The sequence below is a fragment of the Tasmannia lanceolata genome, unplaced genomic scaffold (genome assembly GCF_043159265.1).
Source record: "Tasmannia lanceolata isolate RefF3 unplaced genomic scaffold, GAP_Taslan_0.1 ptg000025l, whole genome shotgun sequence".
Taxonomy (NCBI): Eukaryota; Viridiplantae; Streptophyta; class Magnoliopsida; order Canellales; family Winteraceae; genus Tasmannia; species Tasmannia lanceolata.
In genome coordinates this window covers 11,451,709-11,466,597 of record NW_027518702.1, presented here as the reverse complement: position 1 = coordinate 11,466,597, position 14,889 = coordinate 11,451,709, and the positions used below count along the sequence as shown (strand labels likewise).

The 14,889-nt window shown below is 38.9% G+C and overlaps 1 protein-coding gene and 1 long non-coding RNA gene across 2 annotated transcripts; both read left to right on the top strand.

The window, feature by feature from the left end:
* The first annotated feature begins 5,599 nt into the window (after nt 1-5,599).
* Nucleotides 5,600-11,311, top strand: LOC143858115 (uncharacterized). The gene is made up of 3 exons (XR_013238863.1): nt 5,600-5,722; nt 11,083-11,133; nt 11,235-11,311. It is a non-coding gene; the product is annotated as an uncharacterized LOC143858115 (long non-coding RNA).
* A 1,163-nt stretch (nt 11,312-12,474) lies between these two features.
* Nucleotides 12,475-13,198, top strand: LOC143857637 (protein neprosin-like). The gene is made up of 2 exons (XM_077368083.1): nt 12,475-12,531; nt 12,827-13,198. The coding sequence occupies exons 1-2, from the start codon at nt 12,475-12,477 to the stop codon at nt 13,196-13,198; spliced, it is 429 nt and encodes a 142-aa protein (XP_077224198.1).
* The last annotated feature ends 1,691 nt before the right edge of the window (nt 13,199-14,889 follow it).

Below are 14,889 nucleotides of genomic sequence, written 5' to 3'. Positions count from 1 at the left end.
GTCCTCATCCTTAGTATATAATAGGAAAATTAATAAATGCCCACAAACACACATTGTGTAAACCAGCTGTATATATAAGAGTAAGCTTGGAAGATAAAGTTGGTAAACAAATTAAGAAGCAAGGTTGTTCCATGGCTTTCAAAGAGAATGCTCGCTCCTGTAGCATTACTTTGAATGCAATGCCGCTGTTTTTGTTATTGGCACTCTCTCTAGTCCTCAGTAGCCACAAAGTGCAAGGAGAGAGAACAAGTCTCTCTAAAGAAGAAGATTTGGAGCTGGATAGACAGCTAAATCTTCTTAAGAAACCAGCAATCAAGACCATTAAGGTACTATAATTTATTAATTTTCATTTAAATTAAGGGATTTGATAGCGGCCTTCGTAGAAGGCATTTCGCGGATAGTCTGTTGCATGCGAGAGCAGCCACGCAGGCTCACTTTTCAGCAGTTTTGTCTTCATTCACGAGGTGACTTCTCTCACATGCATTGGACCATCCGTGAAATGCCTTCTGCGATCATCCCAACCTTATGATTTGTGGAGCTTAAAATGGGCGGCTCTAAACCTCTACAAAGCTATCCATTGTTTCGCTCCACAAATCGAAGGGTTAGGATGATCCTATGGAGCTGATTTTTTTGGTACCCTCTATCTATGTCAGGGCCTCTCAAATAAATGCTTTGGATCATCCAAACAATGTGGGCACATGTGTTTTTAGCAAACGGACTAGAACTAGAAACACCAACCCCATATATATCTATCTATCTAGGGGTGTAAACGAGCCGAGCCGAGCCGAGCTTGGCCAGGCTCGGCTCGGCTCGTTAAGCTCAAAGGCTTGGCTTGGGCTCGGCTCGGCTTGGTCAGGCTCGCGAGCCGCTCGCGAGCTTTATCGAGCTTGGGTTTATCGAGCTTGCGTTATAAAGTTTAACACTTGGAAAAGGTTGCTAGCAAAAGCAAATAATAAAAAAAGTAATGATAAAATAGTGGAATTTATAAAGTTTAAAATGAAAAATTACGAATAAAAGGTAAGAAGTTATTACAATTAAGAAAAAAATACCAAAAAGGTTATAAGTTATGACAACTACGGGAAAAAATTAATACCACCCTCAGTAGGTTTTTGCAGACGCACCTAGTACGTTTTTGCAGTGATGTTTACACGTTTTTGCAGATGATGTGACATGACGAGCCTTAACGAGCCGAGCCGAGCCTGGCCTAACTCGGGCTCGGCTGTTTAAGCTTAACGAGCCGGCTCGGCTCGGCTCGGTAAGGACTCGGTAAGGATTCGAGCCGAGCTCGAGCGAGCTTCCGAGCCCGAGCCAAAATTGACACCCCTGCTTGCTCGAGCCAAAATTGACACCCCTATATCTATCTATTATTATCTATCTATTATAATAAAGAGGAAAGGGAGTTTTACTGTTCACGGGTACGTGTCGTCCTCCCATGCCGCCTCACATATATTTAGTATTTTCCAAATACCCAAAGAAAATAGAAAAAACCCAGCCTAAAATCCCGAAAAGGCTTTAAAAAGGAAAGAATACGAGAGAAAGAAAGATAGAACTGCTCACTCCCTCCGTCTTCTCGCAAAATATCAGCCTATTCCCTAGGAAAGTGTGGGCCGTTTCTTAGTCTCATTTTGGTTGGGTATATGTCAAATCTTTAACATCTTGCCGGTACAAATTATAATTTCCATATTTTCTTGCTAGACATTCTACTTATGTGAGTTTTACTCTAATTTCGGCCACACCTTCAATCTTTACAACTTAATTAATTTCCTCTTTTGCAGAATATTTCAGGCCGGAATAAATTTTGGCATTTTTATTTCTATTTTCTCTCTTGTCTTTGCTGCATCTTTAAATTGGAAGCTATTTTATTATCTTTCACCAAGAATGCGTTATATAAATATCTCTACCCGCCTTAATTTAGAGTGTGTTACGTTGTGTGCCTTTTTAGGCGCCACACGATTTATTTTTCTTCCTTTTGTTGATCATTCTTTGGTGGTGATGTGATATTTTAGAGTTTATTATTAAGTTTGTTCATTTGTAATCTTCCTTTTGTTGATCATTCTTTGGTGGTCATATGCTATTTTTACAGTTTACAATTGTGATATTTGTCCACCTGCTTGGAGAAACTATGACGACTTTTGTTTTAGAATGTCAGATGGCATGTTTGCTGCTCCCAAGAGCATAGCCAACCCTTCACTTTAAATTGGAGAGACCTGCAATTTATGATGTTATCCCCCAAATCAACCATATCCACATCATTTTCTTCTAAATTACGAAAACGACAAAAAAAAAAACTTCGGAAAATGTTTTCTATCTTTAAAGTTTTTCCTGCAATACAAACAGGGAGGGTTGGAGTTTCCTTCGAAGAAATTATCTGAAAAGTTTTTCCTCCAATTACATGTTTTTTTATTTTTTTCAGCGTTCTTTTGATCCACCTACATTATTTTATGAATTCAGTCCCCTGTTTTTAAATATTTTTTACACATCTTTTTATGAATTATTAATTTTTTCTCGCACCCATGCATTGCACGGGTTGTCCAATAGTCTCTCTCTCTCTCTCTCTCTCTCTCTCTCTCTCTCTCTCTCTCTCTCTCTCTCTCTCTCTCTCTCTCTCTCTCTCTCTCTCTCTATATATATATATATATATATATATATATATATATATATATATATATAGAGAGAGAGAGAGAGAGAGAGAGAGAGAGTGTTCATACACCCTAGTGTAGATAAGTTACTACAATTTATGGAGGTAAAAATGGACGTGTGTAAATTCAGATCCATAGGGTTGGGATGATCCTATGGAGCTGATTTTATACACATCCAGTTTTACCTCCACAAATCGAAAGGTTAGGATGATCCTGTGGAGACCCTATCTATGTTAGGGCTATCAAATGAATGCTTTGGATCATTCTAACAATGTAGGCCATGTTTTTTGAGTGATCCCTTAGATACATAGAAACACTTTCCCTTAAGACGCACACTTTCCCTTAAGACGCACGCTATTTTTAGAAGATCTCTGATGACTATCATATCAACCACATAAATCTCAGCTAGCACTGCCATTGAGAGCGCTTAACAACCTTAATTATGAATTGTACGCACATAAAACAATTGTCATGGTTAGGGCTGCAACTCGAGCCGGGTTTTACCCGACCCGCATCGACCCGACCCGAAAATAGCTTGGGTCGGGTTCAGGTTTCATGGGTTTCGGGTCGAGCCGGGTTCAGCATTCAAAAGCCCGCATGAATCTCGGGTCGAGCCGGGTTTGAAGGGGCCCGACCCGACCCGACCCGACCCGAGTTACATAAGTTATAGTATGTACATTTTTTTCTATTGTTAGTTAAAAGTTAAAGGGATAATTACATTTACACCCCCTCTAGTTTCTGACACATCCACTTCCACCCCTATAGTTTAAAACGTGACAAATACACCCTTGTAGTTTCAATTTGTTTAAGGTAGGCCCCCTCAGCTGAAGGTTCGTCCATAGATTGAAGGGTTAGGATGATCCGATGGAGCTGATTTTTTGGGCACACCCTATCTATGTCAGGACCCATCAAATGAACGCTTTGGATCATCCAAAATGTGGGCCCACATTATTTGGATGATTTTTTGGTAGTGTTTGGATTTGGGTAGGGGCCCACATTATTTGGATGATTCAAAGCGTTCATTTGATGGGTCCTGACATAGATATGGTGTGCCCAAAAAATCAGCTCCATCGGATCATCCTAACCCTTCAATCTATGGACAAACCTTCAGCTGAGGGGGCAGACCTTAAACAAATTGAAACTACAGGGGTGTATTTGTCACGTTTTAAACTATAGGGGTAGAAGTGGATGTGTCAGAAACTAGAGGGGGTGTAAATGTAATTATCCCAAAGTTAAAAGTGAAAACCCACTCACCCACTGTTACTGTATGTGAGTGTAATTTCTGCTTCTATGAGTTGAGTTGATTCAAGTGTTTGATTCAGCATTGTTTGATTGTAATTACAACATTGTTTGATTACAGCATTGTTTGATTCAAGTGTGATGTGAGTGTAATTACATCATTGTTTGATTCAAGTGTAATGTGAGTGTAATTTCTGCTTCTATGAGTTGAGTTGCCTTGCCAAACAAGATTTTTCCTTAAAAATTTGCGTCAACGTGAAAAAACCCGACCCGACCCGAACCGACCCGAGATTTATCATGGGTAGGGCCAGTTTGGGAATCGTGGGTTTTCCGAAAAAAAACCCAACCCGACCCGACCCGAGATATTTCTCGGGTAGGGTTGGGTTCTCCAAAGCCCGACCCGCCCGACCCGAGTTGCAGCCCTAGTCATGGTATAGCATCAATGGTGTCCTACTAATGTCAAATCACTCGATCCGACCGCCCGGCTTTAAAGAATTTTATTATCATTATTTTAAAAGACAATATCCTGTCTAAAACTAATGGGGATTTACATTTTTGCAGGAAAATGGACAGATCTTTGAGTGTGTTGATATCATGAAACAACCTGCTTTTGATCATCCGGCGTTAAAGAATCATAAGATCCAGGTGTTTTATGTGTGCTTGTGCAAATTTTATGCTTTGCTTGTGCTTTGGCGTCACTTTGGAACTGACAGTCTTTAATTGAATTCAAAAAATTTCTTATGCAGATGGCTCCAAGTTCTCTTCCAAATGGGTTTATGGATGATAAGAATTCATCATCAAGTGTATCTTTAGAGATGGGGCTCAAGCATGGAGGGTGCCCGCAAGGAACTGTTCCTATACGGAGAATTAAAAAGGAAGAACTAATAAAGGCTAAATCTCGCTTAAATTTCCAGACTGAACATCTTAAGGTCATCAAACCTTATTATTATGTAAGTCACATTTGGTAAAATCCACTTTAGCTTTAATTTCCTCTCGAGTCAATATGGCTGTATTTTGGTTTGACCCATTTTGAACAACCTATTACTCCAATAGCTTAAGCCATTGGAGATGGCGTTATTTAATCTTTTATATTTTGACACTCCCTCTCACGTGTGGCCTCTCTATTTTGGTGTTAGCCTACGCATGGCACATGTGGCCCCTCTTTTAGGTTGTCATTACATATGGATTTTAAATATTAAGGAGTTTTTAGCCCGAGCGATTGCTCTGATACCATGTGAGACAACCAATTACTTCATATTAAGCTTTTGGAGTAATTGATTGTTCCACACCCACTAGTTTTGGTAAGGCGCTGTTTGGATAGCAAGAAAAACATTTCTTTTCCACTCTTTTCGAGAAGTTGTTCTTTTCCACTCTTTTTGAAAAAATTCTTGCCATCCACAGAAAGAGCCTTAGTGGGGATGTATGGTAACCATGAAAAATTATTCTACTGAAATATTCGTGGGCCCAACCGTGTGAGAGGGGCTGAGATAGAAGGAGGAGAGAATTGAATGAGCAAGAGTAGAGATAGCGTGAAAAATCCCTAAAAACCAAAGAAAAGAAACTGTCCACAATAATTTTTTATGGAATATCTTTTCATGTTGACCAAACATCGTTATGTAATTTTCCTTATTCATGAATTTCTTCCGTTATGGGTAGTTGACTAACGAAGTGCATTTATCACTCAGGGTGTAGGCCAGGGCATCCCAAATGGCACATATTATGGAACCCAAACAGACCTCAATGTGTGGACCCCAAGAGTTCCGGCCGACAATCAATATAGTTCTGGTAGAATTTGGGTTACTGACGGTGACGAACAAGGAAACAATATTCAAGTTGGATGGCTAGTAAGTTTACTTTTTTCACTTTCATTTATACACAGCTTAGAACATATATATATATATATATATATATATATATATATATATATATATATATATATATATATATATATATATATATATATATATATATTTTTTTATTTTTTTTTTTCTAAATATGAAAAACTAGTAACATATTTTAAGTTGGTTAAAGTGGAAGCTTGCCTCAGGAGTTCTGTGCGAACGTAAAATCCCTACCAAGTTGAAGGGAAAGTTTTATAAGACAGCGATGAAGCCAACCATGTTGTACGGCTCAGAATGTTGGGCCACCAAGAAGCAGCATGTGCATAAGATGGGTGTAGCGGAGATGCGAATGCTTAGCTGGATGTGCGGCCACATAAGGTTAGATCGAATTAAAATGAAGACATCCGTAAAAAGGTGGGGGTGACACGAATTGATGAGAAGATGAGAGAGCACCGCTTAAGATGGTTTGAGCATATCCAGGGTAGGCCTTTGGATGCTCCAGTGAGAAGAAGTGAATCGTGCCAAGTTGAAGGAGGAAAAAGAGGTAGGGGTAAACAGAAAACAACTTGCGTAGAAACAGTGAGGAAAGACTTGAGGGGTAGGAACATAACAGAGAACATGACCTTGGATATGATAGAATGGAAGAAAATGATCTATGTAGACGAAACCAACTAGTGTCAGGAGTAGACTTAGTCATTTTGGGCCGGATAGATCATTTCACCTTCTTCATGACAATTTTCTAAGGGATTCATTAGCCGACCCCAACTAGTTTGGGACAAAGGCTTAGTTGAGTTGAGTTGAGTTGAGAGAGGAACATTAGCTTAGCTAACATCAAGGAAGGGCCATTGATGGAGAGACCTGAGAGGGACTCATTGAGGAGAGGCTGAGAAAAGACACGACTCAAAATTTGATTTAGTTTTTCCCTATTTTTGCCACTCCTCACCCTCTCCTCACTCATGCCCTCTCAAGTTACCCCTTCTCTCAACACCCACACTACTTTATCATCACTTGATTAAACTAATATTCCATGGAAAAAACAATTCACGGTTGCCAAACATGGCCTAGAAAATGGTCGCATATCCTCCGTCCACATTAGAGTTGGGACCTTTCTATTTTCAAGATTTTGGAATGACACCAACTCTTTCCTTGTAAAGTTGGAGCTCTAATAATTAATGCTCCATAAAATTTTAATCTCTTGTATCCTGACGAGAAAAAGCTAGCAAATATTTCCCTTGTCCTCTCAACCAAAACCATGCACACGAGCAAACCGAGTGAAAAACCCAGAAGAAAACACACTTCTCTCTTTCCCCTTCTCTATGTTTTCCCTTATCATGTTCCTCTCACCTACTCGGAGAAAACCCACTTATGTTTTCTCTCCCTTTTGTCACACACCCCTGATCATGTGAAATGGGGGTGATTTTATATCTAAGTTTTACAAGAATCTAAAAGAGCCCACATTCCCATTCTGGCTTTCCGCCACAACCAACATGTTTGAAACCTAGATAAAATCACTACCTGGTAGTGGTGATTGTTGGGAAATTTGTCTTGTTTTCCAGCTACCTGAAGATTTTTCATAGGTATCACCATCGGTTTGCTATTGCTATAAATTACTTTTAGTCTTCTGAAGTACTGACCACACAATTTCCAATCCAAAACCGATGATCAAGCATCAACATAATACAAAACTCTTGCACAAAATCATAGATAATTGTATGGGTTATGCTTATGACTGTGTAATAATTATTTTTATTTGAAAATTGGGAAATGAAACTTGTATTATTTGGTTGATGTCAACTCCAACTACTAATTTGTATTATTTGGTTGATGTCACGCCCCAAACCCCACCCTAGGCATAGGACATGACAACGCCGTATACCTGGAAAGCAAGCTCTACAAGTATACAAGGCTAGCATAAACTATCAGATCCAAGCATAAAATAAGCTAAACTTAAAGAAATTTAGCAACGTCTTTTACAGGGTTCACATAATACTCACTGAACTGACCAAATCAAACTAAAAGATCTCCAAGGTTACGCCTCGACTTCCTCGTTCGCCTCACGAGGATCTAAATCTGAAAATGTTATAAACCACAGTCAGCTGAAAAGCTCGGCACATAATAAAGGACTACTCCAAGTGTAGGTCTAAGTATGCCAAGGCTAAAAAAGGGTCAAACAGAAAGGTCAGAACTGAATACTAAAGTCTCAAACAGAAAGAGTTGCTATAAGGATAATCAAAAGAGTATGTCAAAACATAATACTGAATCGAGGTGCAATCGAAACTAAACAGTAATCAAAGCTAGTATCAAAACAGAAGTCAAAGCCAAAATCAAAACAGAAATCAAAGCCAAAAAGGGTGTCCAAAATATCAGAACAATAGTCATTGCCAAAGGGTGTTCGGAATTCAAAGTTCAGAATGCAAACTCCTCTTCGAGATCATCGATTTAGTCCAAAAAGCAAGTTATTTTCATTGCTTACACCGACCGCCCACGGTGTCGGAACTAGTTCCTCAAAGTTCAGATACAAGTCGACAGGGTCACCGTTTTATCCCACTGACGGGCCAGAAGTTCTAGTATACTACCCCCACGGTGGGTCCAGAAATTGCCAATTGTATTATCTCCATATGGCAGGGTCCAGAAATAACCCAAGCCTCCACCAAAGTGTCCAAGAACAGAATGTGAATCCAAAGTCCATAACAGATAGTTCCAAATGTCCAGATAACAGATCGAAATTCCATAGTCCAAAACAGATATTTTCCAAAGGTTCAGGTGTCATATCAAAGGTTCGTAACTAACTGGAATAACCAAAGCGATGGCGGTGACAAAAGTAATATGAGTCCAAACGGATGGTATCGCAGAGTTCATAAGGATGAGCGTCAAAGCTCAGCAAAAGGGTTCCATAAGGGTTTCAAAAGTTCACTTCATAGGTATACTCAACAATATCGTGGCAAAGGCAAAAATCAAAGCAATCCATTTCGGTACAAAGCCAAAGAGTCCATATCGAAATAATACCATAACGAAACTGAAATCAAATGGTATATAGGATAATAAGAAAAGCATGCTAGACCCAAGTGATAACTAAAATCGTATAGATACAAATCGGAGGTACACAAACAATAACATATGTAATCAAAGAGAATGGGTTAACGGTTCACCCAAAGTAGTATGTTATTATGTACCTCGTTGAAGGGTGTCTTCCTCTAATTTGCCATAAGGATTTATTTCCTTGAACCGATGACTCCGACGCCCAATACGGATGCCGACGATAGGATGCCGATGATCGGATCGCCCTCTGATTTCGCTCTTTGTTTTTATCTTTACTCTTTTCTCTCTTTGTTTCTTCTGTCACCCGCTTGGGCAATCGCAATTAGCTTCGAGTTATTCACAATGAAAATAAAGGGCGGGTAACGGCCCCGATTATAACTTGGAGGAATTCTAGACTGAAGGGAGCCCTTGCAAAAAAGAGGTGCAAGGGCTCTCCTATTGGCTACACATCACCATCATGGATTAATAGCGCCTGAAAAGTCAAACATGATGGTGATGTGCAGCCAATGGGGGAGCCCTTTCACCTCTTTTTTGCAAGGGCTCTCTTCAGTTTAGATTTCCTCTTATAACTTGATCACTCTGGACTTTTACGAAAACTTCCAGATCTAGTAAGGTTTCTTGTGCGATGCCTTTGTCCGGTAACAATGGATAAAATAACAACACAAGTAACATTTTGATCACAACAACAGAAGGATAGACTACTAATGATCCACATATCCAAGCTTGATCTAAGAGGTAATTCTCAATGTCATCCAAGCACTCACGGCACAACATGGAAACCATTTTCTTTTAGCAAAACCCTTGTTCACAGACCCCTCGTATCAACATGCCTTATTGGAGATGGAGGCTACCTCCTCATTTATTCTTTGTCTAATATATTTACTGACCAAGTATGAAATAATTCAATGAGAATGCCAGCTTATGGGTATCGATGCCCAGTCCTTTATTCCCGACTTCACAAGCTTCTGGAGGTCCTGGAACCAAGACCTTGGTACCATGACCAAACCCCACAAGTTCTAAAAATCTCCTTCACCATTATTCCACAAACGCCTTCAAATATCATGCAACAGCAACACAAGGATACCTTGTTTTTAACAGGTCTTCTTCAGCCCCTTCGCATTGCATAGATTCATGGAATAGAGATGACTGATTCTTCTCGAATCCATGCTATGCCTTCAACATGCTTGGCTAATCCCAACAAAAGAAAGACATCCGAAACATGATTTGGCCTCTTTGCTACAAGTTAGGCGCAAAGGCCAATAGATGCCAATCCGGGAAAGTATTCACGCCCAAGATTAGTATCTCCCATTTACCAAAATATATTCTAAATCTCTATCCTTCCACAAATAAAGATATAGCTCCTTTATTCTCAATCTTTTATTTACAAGCCAAATCCCACACGCCTATAGAGGAACTAAGAAAAAGAGAGGCAAGCCTTGGACGTTCCAAAGTCTGAAGTGCTTAGAACAAGTTCGAGAACTTGCTATAAAAAGAGTCCTACCACAATTGGACTCCATCCTAAGCTTTTAACCATTGAGTAGATAGCACCCTATTGGGCTTCAAGGGTGTAGATTTAATACACCTAGGATCCTAAGGTAAAAGAATTCCTTTGCTAGCCGAACTACCATGCCTCCCCTTTGTTTGGCAAATCCTCTTAGCCATTTAGAATCTTATTATTTTAAGTTCCCAATTATATCTACTTGCCCAGTCAAAATGAGTTTCTAAGAGTTCTTTCTATTTCCATTGGTCAGACTTCGAACACAAGGATACCCACAATAGGCTAGTAAATTTTTTGGTACTTATCACCAAGCGTCAACATTTGTTTGTTAATACTTTTGGTAACACCACCTCTACACGTTTTCTTAAACCATAAGCTTAAATTTTGGTAATGGCACTCCCTACACACTCTTTTAAAAGAGAACAAAAATTTTCAAATTTTTACCTGTCGAAGTATATGAAAACATAAAATAAAAATAATTAATCTCCGTTTTAGTAATGGCACCCCATATAAGCTTCAAAATTTTATTGCCAATTTTGATCAAGACACCCATTTAAGAATAGGGTTTCTTACATTAGGGCTGGGTATTACAGTTGGTTAGTTTATTTTTTCTTTTTTAATTTTAAAAATCATGAAGCTCACTATACAAAAAAAAATAAAAAATAAAAAAATCATGAAGCTGAAGATAAAAAATGCCTGATTTAAAAGAACACTCTCAATGTTGCAAGATCATTCACCTTAACAAGGGAAAGCATATCTGATAGTTGTATTGAAGGTTTGTATGTTATGATGCATTCTGATTTTTGAAGTTTATTGAATATCATAGGTAAAAAAGGAAAAATACAATGACGATCTCCCTCACCTATTTACGTTTTGGGTATGCTTCAAAACTCACTCATTCTTTCTATGCCATTTAAATTTATTAATGAGTGATTAGCATGCTACTTACCGTCTCTCTATTTATTTATGAACCCACAGAAAAATGGTTCTTACGGTTGTGATGATCTTAGCTGCCCAGGTTTTATACAAATTAGCAGCAGTATACCTCTTGGCCTGACATTATCTCCAAGTTCTATCTATAATGGAGACCAATATTTTATCAGAGTTGCTGTATACAAGGTAATTCCGAATTAATAATTTCTTTCACTAACTTTTCCTGAAAATTCCTGATATCCAAATCGGGCCTAGAAGTCAAATCTTTGGAAAACTCTTATAACTTTTTTGCACATAATCATATATGCAAAAAGGCTTTGGAGTTAAGTGCAATTATTAGCACGTAATAATTACACTTAGTGGTCTAAGCTAGAAGTGGTCAAATTAGTAGCATCCGAAGAGGCCTTGTAGTCCTGTATATTTGCAAATAAGATTGAAGACAGAACCTTGGGATTTGCTAGGGTCCACAGCAGAAGGCATTTTGCGGATGGCTTGTTGCATGAAAGAGCAGGCACACTGACTCACTCTTCAGCAGATTTTGTCTTCATTCATGATGTGGCTGCTCTCACATGCAACTGGCCATCTACGAGATGCCTTCTGCGATGGACGCTAGCAAATCCCCAGAACCTTATATTCAAATAATTAAGAAATTTGGTTTCATCCAACGAGGCCCTAAAGGAACTAAGGATAACTGGTTTAACCTTATATTCATAAAATTTTCCATCCTCGGAGGCTAAACCAGGGTTACCATGCCCCGGCTTTGATACCACTTGCAAGGACCTGGGTAGAACTCACACTAAAAAGCTAGCCATTAAGGGGAGTGTGCCCAAGCCCTTTTAAGCCCATCCACATCTCTTTATCTTTTCGATGTGGGATATTTGACTCACGTGGAACCCCCAACATAATCCTTGTATATTGTTTTCTCAGAGTGGAAGATAGTGTTCTCGCCCGTGGATGTAGGCCTTTGTGCCGAAAATCTCGGTGTTCATCTGATGGGTTGTGTTTATTTCTACTTTTCCGTTAATTTGTGCACGATTAGATCGGATTTGCCCTGCAGATTTTCTCAACAAATGGTATCAGAACTGAGGCATGGAAATCCCATTGTACACTCGAGGACGGTGAAATTACCTCGGGGAAGATCTCGGTAACCTCGGTGTACCTTCGAGGACGATGAAAGTCCCTTGATAAGATCTTGTAGTTTTCACGATGAAATTCCCTTAATAAGATCTTGAAGTTTTCATGTTGCCGCTGCGTGGATGGGCGAGATTATCCATGTTGCTTCTGCATGGAGTGGGAGATTGTTGGTGGTTCCACGCAGAAGCAAAGATCCCACATCGGAAAAGTGAGAGATGTGGATGGGCTTAGAAGAAATTAAAGATAAAAACTCACCTTGGAGATAAATCCATTGCTCTTTAATCGGATCTGTCAATTTACAACTAGAAAAAGTAAATGACAGATAATAGGTAAAAGATAAATGCTAAAACAAGAAGCAATAAAGAACACGCCATGAATGGTCGGTATGGTTGATGACATTTTAAGACTTCGTACCATGATAAAATTGAAATAAGTTACACAATGTGAATAATTCCTTTTAGACCGTACAAACTAATGTTTTACTCTCTATTGCTTCATGATAGGATCCATTAACTAAAAGTTGGTGGTTGTTATGGGGAGTGGATGCAACACCGGTTGGGTATTGGCCAAAGGTTATCTTCACTTCTTCGTTTCAAAACTATGCTAACAAGATTACATGGGGAGGCACAGTTTATACCGATGGTATAGATAACTCGCCTGAAATGGGGAGTGGCCATTTCTCAGATGAAGGTTTTGAGCGGTCATGTTACGTGGGAAGGATTAAGGTTATCAATGAAGGCAGTTATGGTAATGTAGACCCTAATTCTCTTTTGACTTATATTGGGAAAAGCCAATGCTACAATGTTAAGCGTTATGTAAATGTGGGTTATGGGGGTTATGCTTTCACTTTCGGAGGGCCCGGTGGAAATTGCTAAAATCAATTGAATTAGATTAGTTATCTGTGTCTTCATTCAAAACCATGCTTTGTGTAATCCAAACATTTTTAGTTTATGATAAGTTGGATGTTGAAAGTATCAGTAATTACTCTAATAAAAGATAAAACTATCGATCGTTGTGTAGTTATTTATCATATGCATGCTGTTCGGCATGGTAACAAGACCATTAAAGTTTCCTTATGATGTTCTACAAGATCAACAGTCTTGATTGCACGAGAGAGAGAGAGAGAGAGAGAGAGAGAGAGAGAGAGAGAGAGCTATCCCTCAAATAGAGAAGAGAGAGAAAGCTATCCCTCAAATAGATAAGAGGCAAAGACCAACAACAATCAAGGGGGAAGAAAATATAAAAGAGCTAATTTTAATTATTTTACGTAATAATATGCTTATATATTGGGAGTTTCGGTATATAAAGTTAATATAATGCTTTATTCTATATAAAAAATTACTATTAGGATAGATAAATATGTGATAATAATGGATGCCAAAGTATTAGAACCAACACATGTTAGACATGGGTATTTCACCAATTTGGAAGAATTCATATAACTTCGGAGGAGGGTATTTAGTTGAGTCATTGACACAAAACAAATGGAAAAGTGAGGAGGAAACACAAGGGAAAAAGTGAGATAAAATAGCTCGCCACCCACAAGAATCCACCCAAGGGATAAGAAAAAATAGACAAGTAGAACTCCTTCAAAAGCCAAAAGCTAAACTGGATTAAAATTCTCAGCAAAAGTTTTCTCTCTGCAGCCAAAATAATCATTTAAGTAGGCGTGTAACAACCCCCCGGAGGCGTGTAACAACCCTCCAGCCATAGGTGCATTTCCAAAGGTTTGAACAACATTTTCTAGCAAGAGAATGTGAGAAATGTTGAGAATATTCTGAGTGTTGATATTCCAAACCTCAAAAGGGCAAGACACGGTAATTTCAACATATCTTTGGCATCTTCGATTAGGTCATATTAGCCTAGAACAGATCGCAAGGTTAGTGAAAGATGGTCCATTGGATTTAATCCAAGTGGAACCCTTTCCAACTTGTGAGCCATGTCTCCAAAGTAAAATGACTAAAACTCCCTTTTAATGCAAGAGTGGAAGAAGCGAAAGTGTATTGAAATTGATACATACGGATGTATGCGGTCCTCTTTCTCATCCTGCTAGAGGAGGGTTTGTCTACTTCGTGACTTTCACGGATGACCATTCAAGGTACGACTACCTGTACCTAATACGACGTAAGTCTGAAACCTTTGAAAAGTTTAAAGAGTTCAAGAATGAGAGTATCTCTCGTTCTTGAAAACCAGCTAAACAAGAAGATTAAGACACTTTGCTCCAATAGGTGATGAGAGTATCTCTTGGATGAGTTTAAGGATTACTTAAAAGAAAACGGAATAGTTTCTCAATGGACTCCACCTGCAACACCAGAGTTAAACAGTGTGTCAGAGAGGAGAAATTGAACAATGTTAGACATGGCTCGATCTATGATAAGCTTTGCACATGCACCTTTGTTTCTATGGAGATTCGCCCTAGAAACAGCAGCTCTACATCCTTAATCGAGTATCAACTAAATCAGTACCAAGAACTCCATATGAGATATGGAATGACAGAAAACCCGCATTGAATTATATGAGGATATGGGGTTGTCCTGCCCATGTTAAAAAGATAGGTGTTGAAAAG

Coding starts and splice junctions, on each gene's coding strand:
- LOC143857637 (XM_077368083.1), top strand. CDS start 12,475: ATGGAGTGGGAGATTGTTGGTGGTTCCACGCAGAAGCAAAGATCCCAC. Junction 12,532..12,826: donor AAAGATCCCACATCGGAAAA/GTGAGAGATGTG, acceptor GCTTCATGATAG/GATCCATTAACTAAAAGTTG.